This window comes from Nomascus leucogenys, chromosome 18 (assembly GCF_006542625.1).
Source record: "Nomascus leucogenys isolate Asia chromosome 18, Asia_NLE_v1, whole genome shotgun sequence".
NCBI lineage: Eukaryota > Metazoa > Chordata > Mammalia > Primates > Hylobatidae > Nomascus > Nomascus leucogenys.
Window position 1 is genome coordinate 16,650,890 of NC_044398.1, and position 19,889 is coordinate 16,670,778.

The 19,889-nt window shown below is 36.4% G+C and overlaps 1 protein-coding gene across 1 annotated transcript in view; it reads right to left on the minus strand.

Annotated features, from left to right (window-relative positions):
• Window positions 1–19,889, minus strand: part of CTNNA3 (catenin alpha 3) — a 1,790,392-nt gene that overhangs the window by 886,848 nt on the left and 883,655 nt on the right. Inside the window, exons 8-9 of the mRNA XM_003258218.3 lie at window positions 10,514–10,594; window positions 1,336–1,488 (exon numbers count right to left, since the gene is read on the minus strand). Coding sequence (XP_003258266.2) covers window positions 1,336–1,488; window positions 10,514–10,594 — 234 coding nt within the window. The remainder of the gene's footprint in view (window positions 1–1,335; window positions 1,489–10,513; window positions 10,595–19,889) is intronic.

Below are 19,889 nucleotides of genomic sequence, written 5' to 3' on the forward strand. Positions count from 1 at the left end.
TTAGTTTAATAACCTGGAAATTAGCTCCAACGCTAATTAGCTTGGTTTGGGTTGTATATCTTTACATCTAAGGTCAATTGAAATTGTAACACTTGCCATATCTAACAGAGTTCTTGGGAAATTCAAAGGAGATTTCAAAGTTGGAGGTGGAACAGTTTTGGGCTACAAAAATTGTAGTTATCATGTATTCATCCACTCCTTTCATTTTCTAGTTCTGGAGATTGAGATCCGGAAAGAGAGTTCATAGTGCAAATGCTAGCTGCATTGGAAACCTCCTCCCCGTGGATCCACGTTAAAGATGTTAGGAAAGTCCTCTTTTTCAGTAGATGTTATGTTGAATGGTGTGATTCTAATTCACGTGCTGATTATTAGACAGATGATTTACTAGCATTTGGGCCACAAAAACATATTTCACCACAGAATTCATGACTGGTATAGCAAGGTGTGGCAGTCAAAACATTTAATAACCCATATGGCATGGCCACTGACAACCAGAGTAGACACCAGCCATAAACAACTGGTGCAGCCATGCTGATGAGTATGAGCCATACTGAATATCATCTCAGCTCTATGGATCTAGTAAATAACATTTCCCACTTCTTGCCACTGGTTTGTGGCCTTGCGAATACTGTGATCTTATTTGTATTAGAAATTCCTTCATTCAGGCTGTCTCTTAAATATACTTGTGTTATGGATATCCATAATACAGTAAGTTCTATTATCTCTCTCCTGGGAAGCGATCAGCACTTCACAGCTCCTTCAGCAATATGCCATCCTGCTCCAAAAATCATGGTGCATTCCCGTGTCTCTAGTTTCCAAGCAGAGGGAATAATAGTTTTATTGTCTTATTTTGCCCCTGTGGGGACATGAGCCAATTCACTACCCCTACTTACTTATTCCTGGATATCTCTACCCTGTATATTCCTATATTCTTGTTCTGTAGTCATGCTACATAGTTAAATACGACTTGAAAGGCTGACAGAGTAATGCAGCTACAAAAAGACGGCAGAGAAATAATAAAATAATATGTGATAGAGTATTTGATATTTTTAAGTCAGAATGGGAAGAAAATATTTGTAAGGATAAATCAAAGTATCTGCATTTAGCCAGTTTCTTTATGAAGCTCTAATAAAATATGTATTAAAAAAAAAAGACAAGCCAATGTGGAGTGATCTATACAATCGGACATATACACCTTCATATTACTTTGGCCAGACTCTGCTGTATTTGTAACATGGTGTCAAAAGTTTTTATTTGGGTACAATTCAACCATAAATGGAGAATGGGAGCCTCATTCTCCTGGACTTTAGTGAGTTACAGTTCTAGCATGCTTACCTCTACAAGCCTGCTGGTGTGTTCATGAAATATCGCAGCATATTCTTTTATTTCCTTTTCCCGGCCATTCTTAGCAGCTTCAGTGAGAACCAAAAGAGGGACTGTCGTATCCAAGAAAGAGTCTGACACATGATCTATAATAGCCTTGCGGAGCTGAGAAGAAATGAAAAATTCAGGTTTTTTTTTTTTCCAGAAAATAGTTCACTGTGTTTCCTTTTCTTACAATCTCAGTAGTTACACAACTCATTTTATTCATTTTTGCACAATTCCTAAAATCACAATACTTAAGGATATATAAGAATGTCCCTTAAGAAACTAAAAAACAAAATATCCAGGCAAAAAAAAATCATCTAGCAATAGTTCCTTTCCTCTCAAAAGTAATTTTTCTTAAGTTGTTTTTAACCTGGAAGTGAGTTAAAAATGGTAATACTTTCTTTTTGCTCAAAGAAATTGTGCTATTAGAATATTTATGTGTGTGTACAAATAACATTGTACATCTTGTATTTTCATAATTACAAATTATAGAATGTTTTCTACCTTGTTGGAGGAACTGATAATAAATTCTGATTAGCTAAATTGTAGACTTCATAGTAATTAAGCCAAGTTAGATCACCAATTATGCCAGTTGATAACAGATTAATAGAGCAAGAAGAATAATAAATGAGTTTGATGTCCAATTTTCCCCCTTTGCATTCATTGTTCTTGCCCTCACACCTTAAATTATTAAACAACTATAACATTCTGCTACAATTAGTTCTTTTAAATTAGATTACATGTAAGTTTATTAATGACTATTAGGCAATTACTCTAGTCAGCAGATATTTTCTGAGATTTAAAACTGCACTGAAAAATTAATTCACTGTATTTATATAATATCGAATCTTTAAAGATCATAATATCAGGCTGGGTACAGTGGCTCATGCCTGTAATCCCAGCACTTTGGGAGGCCAAGGCAGGTGAATAATGAGGTCAGGAGTTCGAGAAGAGCCTGGCCAACATGGTGAAACCCCGTCTGTACTAAAAATAAAAAAATTAGCTGGGCATAGTGGCAGGCCCCTGTACTCCCAGCTACTTGGGTGGCTGAGGCAGGAAAATCACTTGAACCCAGGAGGAGGAGGTTGCAGTGAGCTGAGATTGCACCACTGCATTCTAGCCCGGGTGACAGAGTGAGACTCCATCCGCTCCCCCCCCCCCAAAAAAAAAAATCATAATATCCTGAAATGTTTCATTAACAATGTCAATGACTATAAATGGGCCCAAAGGTTTTTGAGTCAATCTCTTCATATAGTTTAATAACCTCTGTACAATAAAACAAAAAGATAAATAGCTATCAGACAGAAAAATGTAATTTTTCTGTGAAAGTTATATTTTAGAATATTTTTTTAAACCAATAGTCTAGTTTTAGATTACTTGGGAACGAATAGTAATACATTTTGGGAGAGCTGAATGATAGAGCTACATAGAAAGTACTGTCTTCTATAATGATCATAGAATAATAAATCCATAATAATTACAGGTTTCTGGAAGAAAAATATCTCTGCCCAAAATAGTGAGTTTGCTCAGAAGCATTGTGAAATTCTCTGACTATCAACAATTTAAGAAAGGCTTCAGGAAGTTCCCCAAGGAAGGATTCTGCTTAGTATGCAGAAAGGCAAATTACTAGTGGCAACTAATTAATATTTACTGAGCACGTATTAGGACAAAGTAAGAGTGCTAAGGGGTTACAAGGCAAAGGGGAGACCTTAACTGAGTGAATAATGGGTTTGCTGTCTATAGGAGGTACACCAGGGAAGTCAGGCATAAGGTCACAAATTTATCTGAGCTGGGAACTACAGGTTGTGTAAGTTTCAGATACTGAAGAGAAAAGTAGAAATTCCTTCTAATTTCTCAGAGTGGGGGCATTTTTTAATGATTATCCTCCCCTTTATTCTTTTCTTCTTTCCTTCATAATTGGGACATGTAGATTATTCTTTTCTTCTTTCATTCTAATTGAGACATGTAGAAGGAAAGCTCAGATGAAATCTACACTAGAGATAGTGGCCCCATGAAGGGCCAGCATATGGGAACTAACTCAAGCGGAGAGTGTGGATGAGACCATATAGAGTGAAGAGACCCACAAACGACCTCTTAGGAAACATTACCATTTACAGGAATCATGATTAAAGAGTAGGGCCTAAAAAGAGACTGAGATAATAGCCAAGAAACAAAGAGACAAATTACCAACAACTAAAAGACAAACTTTCAAATATATCTCTGTGTTAATGCTCTTCAAATGTAGTTATCCTACCAAACATAACTACAATATTCACATCATGGACTTGTTAAATCTTCTCTTCCGTGTAAATGATTTCATTCAATTCAGTAAATATTTCTGGAAACCATTTCCTCACCTTTCTACCAAGAGAAAGGTATTGAAGGAAATGTTAAGATGGAAATTCATGATCCCTTATAATCTAGTAGAAGAGTGAATATTACAATAATACATTAAAAATTACAATAAAGAAAAACTCAGAGACTGACAGCAAAAAAAAAAAAGAGTCAAATTTTAAAGATAAATCAAATTTTTTTAAAAAAGGAATGAGACTTGTTCCTTGGGCTTGAATACTAAGAGGTTATTGATAAACTTGGTAACAGCAGTTTCAGTGGAAAAGTGGGGTGAAGAGTCCTATTGCTATGGTTTGAAGAGTGAATGAGAGATAAGGCGGTAAAGACAGTGAGTATAAACTCCTGTTTTTAATAATTTGATTGTGACATGAAGAAGCAAGACTTGGTATTTACTACTCTGAGATATATGTTTAAAGAGTGACTGTTTTTCATATAAAGACTTCACTATAATTTCCCATCTGCAACTATAGCCAAAAAGTCTTATTACTCCCCTTTGCTTTGCTGGAAATACATATTGATTTATTGCCAAAGCAAGAATAAGAGGTGAAAAAGAACTATTGTCTCACATTGTGCCAACCTTTGTCATCTTTTCGTCCCATGACGGAAGGAAATGCCCAGAAATCAGTGACTTGAGCTGGATGTGAATGAAACCTTTAGGAGCTAGCACATGGTCAGAGGTAGGGAGGTATCTCTCCCACTGAAATCATCTTAATCCATGCAAAAAACAAAGTGTAACTAATTCAACCAACCCACAAAATCCTCAACAGTCCCTGTCTAACTTGCTGGTTCCTGACCCTTTACCTTCACTATTATGAACTGCATTATAGACTTTTGGTGCCTTATATCTCATCCTCTGGATCTATCTCTGATTTCAGCTTTTGCTGGGGGGAACAGTTCCATGTCCTCTAAAGACATTCCATGCTTCTTGTGTGCCTTCCCTGTGTCTCTTTGTTATTCTGTCTCAGGGCCTGTTCCAAGTCTCTGTGAAATTCTCAATCCAGCATAAACACTGCCTGGAAGTTCTTCACTGTCCACACCACTGGGGGAAACCCTCAACCTATGGGGATAGGAACCACCGCATAAAATTCCTAGCCTCCATCCATTAGTCAGACAATTCCGGGAAACATTCTGTTAGTTCTCAGAGAGCCTCAAGCTCTCATTGCCTACAGCGGCAATCTCAATAGCATATCATTTCCTCTTTCCCTGCCTCGCTTTTCATGTTCTATAACAGTTGCTTCCAGGAATCACCTCCTAAATAAATGACCTGCACTAAGGTCCTAGTTTTAGTCACTGCTTTTAGGAAAACCCACCCAAACAGGTACTTTTGTCTGGTACTAATGTTGTTTGATCATGCACCAAGCAAGAGACTCCAATGTCTTATGTAAACTACTCATTGCTAATTATACTCTACTACCTTGGCTCTGTAAATCACTGGGTTTTGTTCTGCCATGCCCTGAATTATACTCACTGTAAAAGAGGAATTATTACGAGATAGGACTAGAAATGTAGGTAGGGACAAGATGTGAAAGGACTAGAATGTTATGCTAAGCAATTTTTGTTACATGTTCTGACATATTCACATGGGATTGTTTTCATTAAATTGTACAGTCATATATACCTACATATAATAGCAAAGTAGCATCTATCTTATTTATTTCCATATTATTTTCCTGCCCAGTGGCACAATGCATTCCTTTCAGTTGGGTGATATACAAAAAGTTTAAAGAAGAATCCAATATGCAAATATAGAAATAGAAGCCAAAGCACTAAAATCTGAAGTTAGTGGGAGGCCAATAGGAATTACAGGTACACACTTTCAATAAATACCTGTTTGTGGCCAGGCATGAGAGATGTTAGAACAAAACCAAACTGAGGTGCTTTTCATCTTTTCTCACTACAGTTTAATAAAAGGCTTTGAGACATCAATTTTTCTATTTCCTACTGATGTAAGTGGTTTGGAATCTGAAAATAATATATATCTCTACAATTGAAGCCCAAAGTGAAAGCCCTGTGTGAAAAGTCTAAAAAAGCCCCACCATCCCCACCAAGCAAGGGAACAGAAAGAATGAAATTGTGAGGGGAAGGGGAATGGAAAGGGGAGAAAGTGTTTCAGAAAGGAATCATCCTCGGGGAAACAGAAAAACACATTTAGATTAAAATATTTTAAATTAAAATATTGTATTAAATTTTAATAAATTAACAGTACTTAAGTTTTAACAAATATTTTAAATTAAAAGCCATTTTAATTTAAATCAAATAGCAAAATGTGATTTTCAAAGCTTGGAATTAAATCAGCTAATAATTATTTCACTGTGTATGTACTATGTAAGTTTAGTGAAACTTGTCTCTTGTGGATACACAATGTCATTTGATGATAAGGATGATGACCAGGAGGTATAAAAGCCTACATATTTTTTTCTGAGTGGTGAACTGGTACTATGCAACATGGAAGAGAGATGGACCTAACAAATCAGAAACTCAGCGACTAAAGAATTAATCAAGATTTTGTTTTGTCTGTTTTTACCAAAATCCCATTTGACATACTTCATCTTTACTTTGATATTTATGAAATAAAAAACACTTTTTCTTAATATACACAAATACAAATTTTAGCCTACCTTTAGTGAAATCAAATATATTTTTAGAATGTGTAGTAAAATAGAAATAAGATACATTTGTTGCTTAAATGTTTTTAATAAAGTAAAGGATGTTTAAAAAGTCTTCCTTTTATCGAGAGAGTTGCAATAGGTATACAGTTTTCAAATGAATGATGGAAAAGGAGGCTAAAGAAAGAAGAAAATTTAACTTTAAAAAGGCATTTAAAACAAGTAATAAAGAAAATAACATATGATGGTAAAATCAGTATATTAGGCACTGGGAGGTTCTGAAAGTGAATAGGCCATAATCCCTAGACCCTGGTGTGGTGATTACACATATGGGCTGGGGTTGGATGCACCTGGGCTAGAACTGTGTCTCTATCACTTAGCTGGGTGATGTTTGCTATGTCAACTCATTTTGGGGGACAAAGATAACAATACCATGGCATTATTTATTGTTTTAGGAATAAAAATCAATAATGTAATGAATATGCTTGGTAGGGAGCTTTGCAAAGCATTTAGTAAATGAGAGATGTTGTCATAACTATCATTATAAGGACTTAAAATGCAGTGGGAAGAAAACTCATTACAAAGGAAAAAAATAGAAGAATATAATCATTGCTGTAATCGAAGTGCACATGCTGTAAGTGTTCCAGGAAGAAAAAAGTCCATTCCAGCTGGTGAAAACAGCAAAGGTTTCATGGCAGCAATAGCATTTACACTACTCTGGAATTTATTTGCTTATGAGTTGGGGTTGTGTGTAAGGAGAGTGAGTGGAGAGGGCATCAAGCTGTACAAGTCATATGTACAAAGATGCAAGTGTATTTGAGCAGGAGGTGATGCAAATTCTAGTAAATAACAAGTAGATTCTTTCATCAGAAAACAAGTTAATGTGGGCCAGGCGTGGTGGCTCACACCTGTAATCCCAGCACTTTGGGAGGCTGAGGTGGGCAGATCACGAGGTCAGGAGTTCGAGACCAGCCTGGCCAACATGGTGAAACTCCATCTCTACTAAAAATACAAAAAAAAAGTAGCAGGGTGTGGTGGCATGCATCTGTAATCCCAGCTACTCAGGAGGCTGAAGCAGGAGAATCGCCTGAACCTGGGAGGCGGAGGTTGCAATGAGCCGAGATCACACCACTGCACTCCAGCCTGGGCGGTACAGCGAGACTCTGTCTCAAACAAAAACAAAAAAAAAAGAGAGAAAAGAAAACAGGTTAATGTGTTGGTGTGATGAGGAAGACACAACACTAAGAAGGAGAGCTGAAGGAAAAGGAACATTAAGAATAATGGGAATTAAGTCAGGGCCAAATCACAGAGAACCTAGAACACCAAGCCAAGAACATTTGTCTTTGTTCTCTAGTAAAACAGGCAAGAAAGTCACAGAGGAAGAAGATTGAAACAAATAAATACTCTCGCCTCCTAGAACATTCCATCTTGATGTCCTCAAATCTATAATTCGCTTCTCCTCAGATATTTCTAAGCAATCTCTGTCATTCGTCTTGGAAGAAATCCAATCACCCTCTGAACTGAAGCTGAAATGTTTCTGCATTACTGATAGAAAGGCCATGGTTAAGAAAGGGGATAAGGATGAATGGGCAGGAAGATGGGCTCTGCTTATTTTTTACTAAAAAAATTTTTAAAAGATAAAACCAGTTCTAAAGCAAACAATGAACACTATATACTCCAAAGAAAAACATGTAAAGGGCAGTGCTTTCTCTTTCCTGTGAGAAGAACTATATGTGAGATGCTTACAACAACTGTTGGATAAACTTCTTAAGAATAAGAAGTAGAAATAACTTATATTGCTATTTTAATTAACTGTGACTTCTACCAAAAATGTAAACATCAGGATGAAAAATAAAGTACTAGAGGGAGGGTAAGTGAGGATAATGAGAAAGAATCATAGCAACTAACTTCATCAAAACAGAAGATCATGGAGGTGTTCAAAGATAGTGTCTAACAATTCCATCCATTCCTGTACACACATACCACTTCTCCTACAACAGATAGAGCTTCTGCCTACTCCTATTGAACTAGGACAGGGTTTTTGACTGTTTTTGACTTACGGATTATAGAGGAAATAGCATTCTCTGACTTTGGAGCTAAGGCACTAAGAATGCTTGTCAGCTTCCATCTCCCTTTTCTTGGCAACTTGAAACAGCATGAAAGAGATCTAGGCTACCCTGCTAGAGATTGAAGCCACATGGAGGGGCCCTAAAACATTAGGCACCGTATCGAGAGAGGGAACAGGAAGAAGCACTGAGGTTCCAAACATCAAGTCCCAAATCTAGCCATAGTTGCCATTTGACTGCCACTACGTGGAAAACCACAAGTAAAAACAGTACAGAAAACGACCCCGCTGACACCCAGCCAACCCAAGACATCGTGAGATGCAAATATGGTTGCTATTGTTTGTGGTGGTTTGTTAAACACTGATAGAAAATTGAAACAATGGAGATGTTAACCTGTGAAACCATACAGAATGTTAATACCTTCAGAGCACAGCAGTTTTCTATAAGATGGGAGTATCTTCTTACTATGAAGAACAGTATTAGTAATCCCCAATGCTATTTCTATATCTCACTGATGGTAGTGAGGTGGAAATACAAGTAGGATTGCAGTATAAAATACAAGATGCTCAGTTACATTTGAATTTCAGATGAACAACTTTTTAAATATAAGTATGTACCATACAATATTTGGGACATAATTATAACCAAACCATGTTTGTTGTTCATCTGAAATTCAAATTTAACTGGGTGCCTTGTGCTTTTATTTGCTAAATCTGGTAATTCCACACACAAGTAATTGCATTTTCTTGACTTTATTTAGAAAAATAATAATTCTAAAATCTTTGGAAGTATAAATGTAGATTAGCTCTTTATGCATAATGTTGTTGAAGGCAATATAGAGGGAAAAGACACGAACGAGAGACACGATTATTGAGAGCTCATAGAAACAACTTTTCTGAGTCCTAGGTGAAGCAGATGGGGTAGAAATCTTTAAGACGATGGGGAATAGAGATCATTCCACGAAAGGGGAGGATGGCTCTGAGGATATAAATTTCTGAGTCCTGGTACAGGTTCTAACTCAGTGCCCCATCCTCTTAGGCAGGTCACCTCACCACACTGGCCTGCTTTCTCATTTGCATCTTAAGACAGGTTGTGCTAAGTTGCTTCTGACTCTTACATTCCATGATTACAAGTGTTAATGGTAGAAACAGAATTCACATTAAGGGCATAAAGTTGAGAAACTGAGATTTTCACAGACTTGAACATTATGTTTTTATGCAGCTATTATTAACCGGCTGGAGATCCCTATTTATTCCATTTCCAAATCTACGTCCAAATTAAAAGATTGCTTAGCCATTTTACTAAATCTTGCCATTAAACTACGATAATATATTGCATTAAAAGCTCATAGTTGAAAAGCTTTTTCTCCCTTTTGATGAGTTAATGATGACCAAGTTAAAATGCTGCATGAGAAAGAACTCTGGTTATTGAACAGAGGAAAGGAATGAAGAGCAAATGTCTTTGAAAATAGCTAAGTCTTCCTATTTCTGGAAAAATGGTTAACTTGTGGCATAATACTAGACTTCTAAATTGTTTAATGAAATTCTTTCTAATCCCATGTTCCTGATGACTTAAGGTTAAAAAGAAGCCTTAACTTTTACAAAAACTAATTTTTGAAGTATCATGAAAAAAATGGAAGGAGGAATGGGTAGTGTCTCTGAATTACTTACTAATTAAGCATTTGGATTTAAGCATTGGGATGATGAACTCTGATGTAATAGAATTAATTGATCAACATTCCCTAAAAACTTGCTATGGGTCAGGCACTTACATGCATTTTATTGATTCCTCACAGCCCTATTGCATATTATTAATTTCATTTTATAGATTCAAAGCTCAGAGAGCTGAAATATGTGCCCAAGATCTCACAACCGATGAGGACAGAACCAGAATTTGAATGTAATTCTGTCTGATAAGGCACACATTCTTTCTCTGCTTTGTGTTTGCCACAAAAAACATTTGAGGTATGAATATATAAATGTGGAAAGTATATATTTACTCTTCTTTTTCCTGTTCTAAATTAGTTTGAAAGGAACAAAACAAGAAATAAATATGCCTGCAATGAGTAACAGTTTCATTTAGCCCCTATGTTTCTGACTCCATATCTCTCTCTTCCCTCACCTGTCTGCGAAGGTCTCTTGTCTTCTTACACATGTTGTCTAAAGCAATATTCAGGGTATTACTCCTTTCTTTTTTTCCAGCCTGCAAAGAAGAAAAAATGACATAAGAAATGGTATCAATTAATCTTTATCACTTAGCAATTTGCTTTCTAAATTTCCTGAAAATAACAGCTTGAAATTCAAGAATAGGTTTCAAAACTGCTGTATTATATATGATTCATGAGCATTTCACTTAAGACTAAGTAGAATGGTGATTAAAGCTCACATTATTTTCATCTTTATGCTTCTGTAATATTTCCGATACGGAGTTAGGTTGTATTCAGTGTGACAGTAGGCAGAGCATTATCTTCATGAAATTCTGATCTTCATTTTTAACAAGTCAAATCTTAAATCACTAAGCATGCAATTAGCTTAAAAGCATTAGATGCCCAATTTGTCAACTTCTGTGGGAGTTTCTGAAGTCATTTCCATGGTGTATTGTGTAAGTTATGCAGAGCCATATTGGAGTTTTGCTAAACACTAAATAAAATATGCAGTGCAAATTCATACAATTTGCAAAAGTTGACCACAAAACTTTAGCTGACAATATTCCAAGAACAAATTGTTTTAAGAACTGGACGCTGTTTTTGGCTCTTTAAGATAATTTGTGCAACACCTTTTTATTCTTTGAGCAGAACAGCTCTCTGTTATATCCTTAACCTAAATCTTTAGGCTATTAAGCACATAGAGAGTCACCTTGGTTGGTATTTTCTACATATTATTTTTGTGCAAGACAACTGGATTAAATCTAATCATACTTTTTGCAGTGATATCTCACATAAAAGAGATTGGAAAAATCATTATGTGATTCACCTCTAGGAAAATTGCTGCTGTTTAAATTAATAAACTGAAAAGGGCTCTTGAGAGGAGACCTTGAAAATCAGGAAGGCAAGTTTAAGCAGCTGATAACTGAAGGGGGTTACAGCATGAACTCAATGAAAAAGGACACTGAGGCCAAGTATAAACCACGAGGAAGCATGTCTGACACTTTCCCCAATGACTAAACTCATACATAAACCCATACCCTGCAGTGGACTCCCTAATAAGAAATTCAAAACCTCTCTATATTCTGTCCTAACCAACTTTTTTACTCTTATGTACTGCTATATACTCTCCTTTACAGTAGCAATATTCCTATAATTTTCTGTCTCTTCTCCCCAGTTCTTACACGTAATGTACATTTGCTTTCAGAGATCATCTTCTAAAACAACACCTACTGAAGTCCTATCTACTCCTCACTGGTTTCTACAGGGAGTTCTTCCAACAACCCTGCTCAAAAGTAAACTCTCACTTTTCCTTTTTCCAACAGCATTTTGAGTGTTTTTCAATATAATCATTTTATTTATGTCCATCCCCCTTATAATACTGTTAGAATCTTGATATTAGCAAATATATCTTAATTTTTTTTTCTATTCCTGATAGTAACTTACATAGGACTTACTGAATAGAGTTGACTAGATTATAAATGAACAATTTAATTCAAAACACAACATAGTTTGATTAGAAGCCTACTGTTTTCCAGGAAGGTGTCATTCTAGAGACTCTGGAGGAGATTTTAGCATTTAGCCCTCAAGGCACAGCTAAAGTTCTCTATGAGCTGAGGTTGCTGGTATCTACCTCAGCCTCAGGTCAACCTATATTTTCCCAGCAGCGGTGTTACTGATATTTAAAGTGTGAAAAATGACCATCATTGGAGATCATTCGATACACTGCAAGATATCTGGCATTCGTGGACCCAGGTCTGCTAAATTCAATACCAAATCTGGCGCACCGTGACAGCCAAAAATTGGCACCACATATGTCCAGCTGCCTCCTATAGGGAGACACAGTAGAAGGCCAGTAAGTCTTTACCATGTTTTAGTTTCTTATAAAGAGATTGTGGAATGTGTACACCATGGAAACTGTGTCTAGGGAAGAGAGAAGTAAGAAAAGGGAAACAGGAGAGATTTGGTTAGGTTATTATTATAAGCACTAATAACATTCTGGATATCAGAGCAATGGCAGCAATTACGCAGATGAAAGTTGTGGCTACCTTCACAGCTCCTACCCAGCATTCTCTACGCTAGCACTGGGGAATTATGAAGAGCTAACTCATGACTATATAGGACAATGGCATAAACAGATACACAATGAGCTCTCAGACAGTTTCTAATTTTACCTAAAGAACCCAGTCCTTGTTCTCTAGTTCCATGTAGTGTTTGCTCTTGGTTGTATCGCTTTCCACTTCATGAAAGCAGAGATAATAAAAAAGAGGCAGAAGTGGGACAGACAAAGAGACTTCCTACACATACACACGCACACACACACACACACACACACAGTATCAGGAATAATATGGGAGACTCCTGTTGTGTTGGCTGTAAAAACCCGCTAGCTTCTGTGGTGTGATTCATCAGAACAACGAAAAGATGTCAGCTTTCTCAGAGCTAGCAGCAGAAGCATACCAAACTTTAAATAAAGGATGACATGAGGTGACAGCACAAAGAGATTCAATAGGAACTATAAAAATTATTCCCTAATTTCTACCCAGAGCTTAACCCTACTTAAAAATGTTTCACTGGGTCAAAGATATTTCGTTGTCTAGGTAATAATAAACAGTCCCTATCATGACAGGAACTTTAAAGGTCTCCCTTCTTGCTTTTTTCTCCCTCGATCCCCTATCCCCAACCACAATCACCTTTCTTCTTTTTCACCTCCAGCTTTTTATTGGATCCTTGCTCTATTTATCTAGATTTATTTGGCTTCAGTCAAGCCACTTTATGCCTCTTTATTCCTTTTGCATAGCATAAAAATAAATAAGGCAAGGAGAAATAGCCCCATCCTGCTTAAAGGCCCTCATTCCTTCTTTTTCCAAAGCCTTAACAAATCATCAGTGAGCTCGGACTAAAGGTGAATTCTGTGTTCTGAGACAAGAGATGGAAAGGGCAGGATATTAAAACACAACCGCAGATAACAGTCAGAACCTGCCTATACCCCAAGTGCTCAGAAAAGAGACTGCTCCTTAAAGAAATCCTTGACAGAAGCCACCATTAAGTCAGCAAATCCCTGCTAATGGAAAAGGGACCACTTACAGTGGAGTGTCAGGCAGATAGACACTCACGTGGCACAGGTCAGCACTGTATAGGGAAAGCAGTCACATTCTTCATCTGTAAACAAACTGCCAAGAAAGACTTTATTAAAAAAAAAAAATTCTGGGCCGAGTGCGGTGGCTCACGCCTGTAATCCCAGCACTTTGTGAGGCCAAGGCAGGTGGATCACCTGTGGTCAGGAGTTCAAGACCAGCCTGGCCAACATGGTGAAACACTATCTCTACCAAACATACAAAAATTAGCTGGGCATGGTGGCGCACATCTGTAATCCTAACTACTTGCGAGGCTGAGGCAGGAGAATTGCTTGAACCCAGGAGGCAGAAGTTGCAGTGAGCCGAGATCGCGCCACTGCACTCCAGCCTGGCAACAGAGTAAGACTCCATCTCAAAAAACATATAAATAAAAATAAATAAAATAAAATAGTAAATAAGAAATAGACAACCAAAAAATCCCAACCCTCAAAGTGCTTACTCCCTAGTGGAAAAACATAAGGTCTAATTATGTCCCTCTTTTGCTCTAAAACCCTTCACTGTATCCCTACTGATGAAATTAAGAACAAAGTCTTGATCATTGTGTTCAAAGCCTCATATAATCTACTTCCATATTTACTTAACCACTAATAAGACACCTTAATGGGTCTTTTCTGTTCTCTGCAATATGATTACAACTCAAGAACTCTGCTTGTATAAATACCTCTTTTCATTTCTTGTCTCTTACTTTTCTTGTTATGGACTTCCTTCCTTCCTTCCTTCCTTCCTTCCTTCTTTCTTTTCTTTCTTTTATTTCTCTTTCTTTCTTTCCAAATGTTTTGTTCTGTTGCCTAGGCTAGAGTGCAGTGGTGCCATCTCAGCTCACTGCAACCTATCCCTCCTGGGTTCAAGTGATTCTCCTGCCTTAGCCTCCTGAGTAGCTGGGATTACAGATGCCCACCACCATGCCTGGCTTATTTTTTTTTTTTTTGTACTTTTAGTAGAGATGGGTTTTCACCATGTTAGCCAGGCTGGTCTTGAACTCCTGACCTCAGGTGATCCGCCTGCCTTGGCCTCCCAAAGTGCTGGGATTACAGGCATGAGCCACTGCACCTGGCCTGGTTATGGACGTCTTTCAAGGTGTAACTCAGTTACTAAATTTTACATAGAGCCTTTGTTGATCTTCTCATTTGCAATTAATGACTCTCTTCCACGATACTTTCTTATAGTTCTTATACTTCTTTTATAACACTTGGTTTAATAAATAGTTCAACATAGTCAACAAATCTTTATCATCTACTATATGCTGGACACCATACTAAAAACTAGTCGCTGCCTTTCAGGTGCACAAATTTAGTGATAGACATAAACACAGTAGTTTATAGAGGTACCTAGGATAACACACGGATTGATGAGAGCAGCACTCTCATTAATGATGAAGGAAGGATTCTTGAGTAGGTAACAATTGAGTATTAAAGGATATATAAAAGTCAGCCAGGTGAAGAGAAGAGAAAAAGCTTATGACGGACAGGTATAGCCTGAGCAAAGGTAAAGGTCCTTAAAGATTATTTGGTTATTAGTAAAAGTGTTAGGAAAGGCCTGATCCTGGAGGTCTTTGCTATGCCGAGAAATGAGGTTAACCCTATAGACAACTGGGAGTCATAGAAGTTAAGGAAATGAATGGTACAATCAGTCCATTATATCAAACTGGCTGTGGAGTCTGCACAATGGGTTTGAGGAGATGACAAACAGAAATAGAAGCATTAAATGGTCACAGTAATAGTCCACAGAGAGATGAACAGTGTTGAAACTAATGCAATGGCAGTCAGGATAAAGAAAAACAACAGACTTAAGGACTCTGTATGAGTAACCTGGGTAGGAGGATGACTGGCAGATGCTGGCAGGTGAAGGGAAGAGAAAAACCTAGGCTGATGTCCTGGTTTCCAGAAGTGACAACTGGCTAGATGATGGAGCTGTGAACTGAAATTGTCATTTCAAGGAGAAAGCCAGGTCAACACAAGGATGATGATTTCAGTCTGGGAACTGCTGAAGGGCTCATAAAGAGCTCATTTCGTTAGTATTTGTCCTGTCCTTAATTACTTACCTGAATGTGTCTTTCTCACTAGACGGTATCATCCTTGAAATATAAAAATCTCTTACATGTATTTTGTCCCTCAAAGAATCTAGCACAGTGCTTTGCACATAGTAGGGGCTCAACAATTATTTGTTAAATAAATAGAGAAATGGAAGACTGGATAAGGTTTTGGCAGATCCCATTACATTTCTGGGCCTTAATTTCCAAACCCATAAAATGAATGTTTTCCCCAAATTGTTTCTATATTCCTTTCTAACTTTAAAATTCTATGAAAGGGCCATGTTCTCTAAAAGAAAGAATTATAGAATAATATGTTACTTTTATTGCACAATGTCTTGCATAAACAGCCATTGAAAATATGTCAAAACATGTGTGTGTAATACAAAGCTGAAAATAAAAGGAGACATTTGAAATAGGGAGGCCATGATGCTCACCTTATAAACTATGAAGCCTCAAACACTAAGAGATGAGGTTTAAAGCAAACAAAAATTTATCTAATTCATAGTCAAATGAGAATCAGTGGAGAGGAGCCCTGTGTGGAATTCAAACAGCAGGAAAATGTTTTTTGTTGTTTTTTGTTGTTGTTGTTGTTGTTGTTGTTATGTTTTATTTTTGTTTTGTAAATGTGTGCCATTTTATTCAACCTTTTAAAATGATGAATTTTCCTTTTAATGGGAAATCTTTATTTCATGGTAAAAGATGAAATATGATACCCTTAATCTTAGTTGTTCTCTAAAGAAATTGCTTGAAAAATAGTTTATGCTTAGCACATAACACAGGCACAGATTCTAGTCTACCTTTTTCAGGCATGAAAGACACACAAACAGACAAGCATAAGAAAGAAAAATGAAATCTCTCCTTCTAGAATACCACTATACTGAATGGCATGTCAGGAAGACACCTGATGGGGCATGCTAAATGATCTTTCAGAAATAAGGTCTATAATGTGAAAATACAACCGAAACAAGCCAAAAATAACTCTGAGTTTTGAAATGAGGTTTTTAAAAATTAACCATATAAGAATAGAATGATTTAGCTAACAGAGGAAGTAGGATGAAGACTACAAATGTCTTGAACTTTTGTATTGTTTGGGAAAGTAAGATGCCATCCCCATGTAGATGCCTGCTGGGGTAGGTCTGGAAGTCAGTGAGGGGGAACAACATTGTGTCAAATGTCTACCACGTACAATAAGTACTTTACACGTACTGTCTCAGCTGCCGTTCACAATAACTCTACACACATTTGTATGTGAAGACACTGAGGTTCAGTTAATTTAAATATCCTGCCTCTGGAGGACACACAGTAAATTTTGTGTCAGGTAGAACTGTGTCCCATCTCAGACTTAAGCCACCATACCACGACAACTTGAAGCCACTGTAACTTAAACTCAATATATCTGTTATGTAAGCTTTATGAAAGTATTTATAAAATACAATGAGCAGAATATAAGTTTGTGGAGCCAGTTGAAATTGTATTCGAATCAGCTCCATCGCCTGACAGCTTTATGTCTTTGAACAAGTGACTTAATCCTCAAAGTCTTAGTTTCTTTGCCTATAAAATGGAGATAATATAAAAACTATATTACAAAGTTGTTGTAAGGAATAAAAGGATAAAGGGTATACAAGGCTGGCAAATAGTAAGGACTCAAGAAATGTTAGCAGTTATTATTAGACGTATCATTGGTGTTACCAATGTCACACTTGGGTTTCTTGAACTAAACGAACTGGCTGATTTCCCTGTGCTTTTTCAAACACCAACCTTGTCCTGGAATGCCCCCATCTCTTCTTGCTCAACAGGAAAATTCTTAATTCATAATCTGAGACTCAGCTCAATTGTCTCATTCTCTGTATCACCTTTTCTGACTCTCCTCAATTTTACTATAAAAATTAAAAACTACAAATCATCTCATTTGTTTTTTCATTAATCTCTTTATATATTTCCACTACATCTGTGAGATTTTTTGTTATCTTTTATTTATACTCTGCCTCATCTTTTACACTGACACCTCTTAAATCTGTCATTTGTATTGACTACAATACCTGAAACTCAATTAATGGATGTGGGTAAAATGAATAAATGAAGAATGGTTAACCATACTTTCACTAATAAGCAATATTCAAGCTATATTATTAATACATTCAGTGTTTGTATTTTTAACAAAAATAATATTGATCCTATTAGTTATCAAATATTTTATTAAATCAGTGTTTTTATTCAAAGACTGTTGTTATTATTACCTATAAGTAGTACAATATAAACTTGGTATGAAGATAAAAATCTAACCTGTGAATCAGAAAATGGCGTTTCTAAAATAAGCTCTCTGGTTGACCTTAACTAGGATGAATCACCTCTCTTGTCCTCAGTCTCAAATGTCCTTAGCATGTATAAAAGGAGGCCATAATACTAAATGATCTTTAGGGTCCCTCTAAACTCTAATAGTGTGTGGCATTAGAGTTCTCTGTTGGTATCTAGTCTAGTAAACAACTAATTAAGTACTGAGAACACTACACTCCAGCTTGTTGCCTGTGTTCTCAGACCAGAGATGCTCACGCCAGAATACAGAACTTTAACCGATATTCACCAAACATGAAATAAACATTCATGGGTTTGCACTACAAAAAGAAAATCAAATCATTTTTCCGGAGATGTTACTCACAGGTATCAATATAAACTATGACTTTCTCTTTTAAAGGTGTTTCCATGAAGAGTCAATCATATATCTGAAATACAGACATCTAGGCCAAAGTTCATAAATCCTCCAATATCAATTAATGATTAAATTGCACATTATGTCTTTACTGATATTTTAATTCCAAAACTTTTTTGCTGAGTCACCATCAGAGGATTTGGAGTAAGATCTGACTCATTCTAGATATCCTTTTGGTTTTGTGATGACTGACCCAGCAGCCAGCTTTAGAAAAGTGCCTACCCCTGAAGAAAGCAGCTGCTGTGATACTAATATAAAAGCATCTGTAGGAATGTGGAGAAATGCAACATTTTATGCTGTCGATTATACTGTGAGCTCCTGTGAGCTCATATGGCAATAACTTTGTCTACAATATTCAAAACCACTACCAGACTCTAATAAGCAATGATATAGCATTATACATACAGACCAAATAAATTATTTTCCCTCTTTTAAATAGAATCACTATTTGCTGGCAATTTTTCTGTCTCCACCATGTTTTTGGAGATAGAGAATCAGAAAACCACTGATCTTGTAAAAATTTTATTTTCTGCCATTCCTCCAGTTTCTTAAGTCTAATTCCTACTCTCTTTCCCAAGCCAGATTTTCATAGTTTAATAATACTCAGTATGTCAAACTTCAGCCAACAGTGGGCTTTATGGCGTTTGAATAATAGACTGTCAAAGTATTTCCATAGCCTTTACATATGGCTATGGAAAGTCTATGAAACAGAACAGATAGACTTCCACGATTCTGGTTACTGTTTTCACTTTCACCGTGAACTGTAATCTGTGTCTTGCAGACATGTTTATTTTTAACACCATAAAATAAGAATACAATGGATGTATTCTTTGCTGATTAACATAAATATTTTCTATCATTTCCTCAATTAGCACTTTCGAGGTTCAAAACGTGAAGAGTTTCATATTCTAAAGCATGCAAGAAAGTTAAATTAAAGCCTCCACTTTAAAGAAACTTGGATATAAAAATTTTTCCTTCAAGATAAATTAGTAGGTAATCATTTTCTTTACAATAGGATGCATAAATCTATTCTTTTATAGCAAGTCCTCTTGGCCTATTGAAAATATTATTTGTTATAAAACTTGATTTGTGCAGACATCTTAAATTTTTAAAAATCTCATAAACAGGATCTAACTTATATACTGTCAGAAGAAATACGGATCTGTATGGCATTACTTGAGAGGCACCAGTGGCTTCTACTCAAAGATAGTCTCTTTCTTTTTTCTTCCATTGCCAGATTCTAATATTTGAAAATCTCCATCTAATATTTGAAAATTTCCATTCTTCTTTATTTCATTAAAAAACTTTAGCTTTAACTAAAGAACCATGATACATATAGGGCATTCCTCATTTCTGTGCCAGACCGAGATAATGATTTTCAAAAGAAATAATCAAAAACCACTACTTGGCTCTGAATAAAACCTCGCATAAAGGTATAAAGGTCAAAACGTGTGGAGATTAAGGAAGGTTTATTGGAT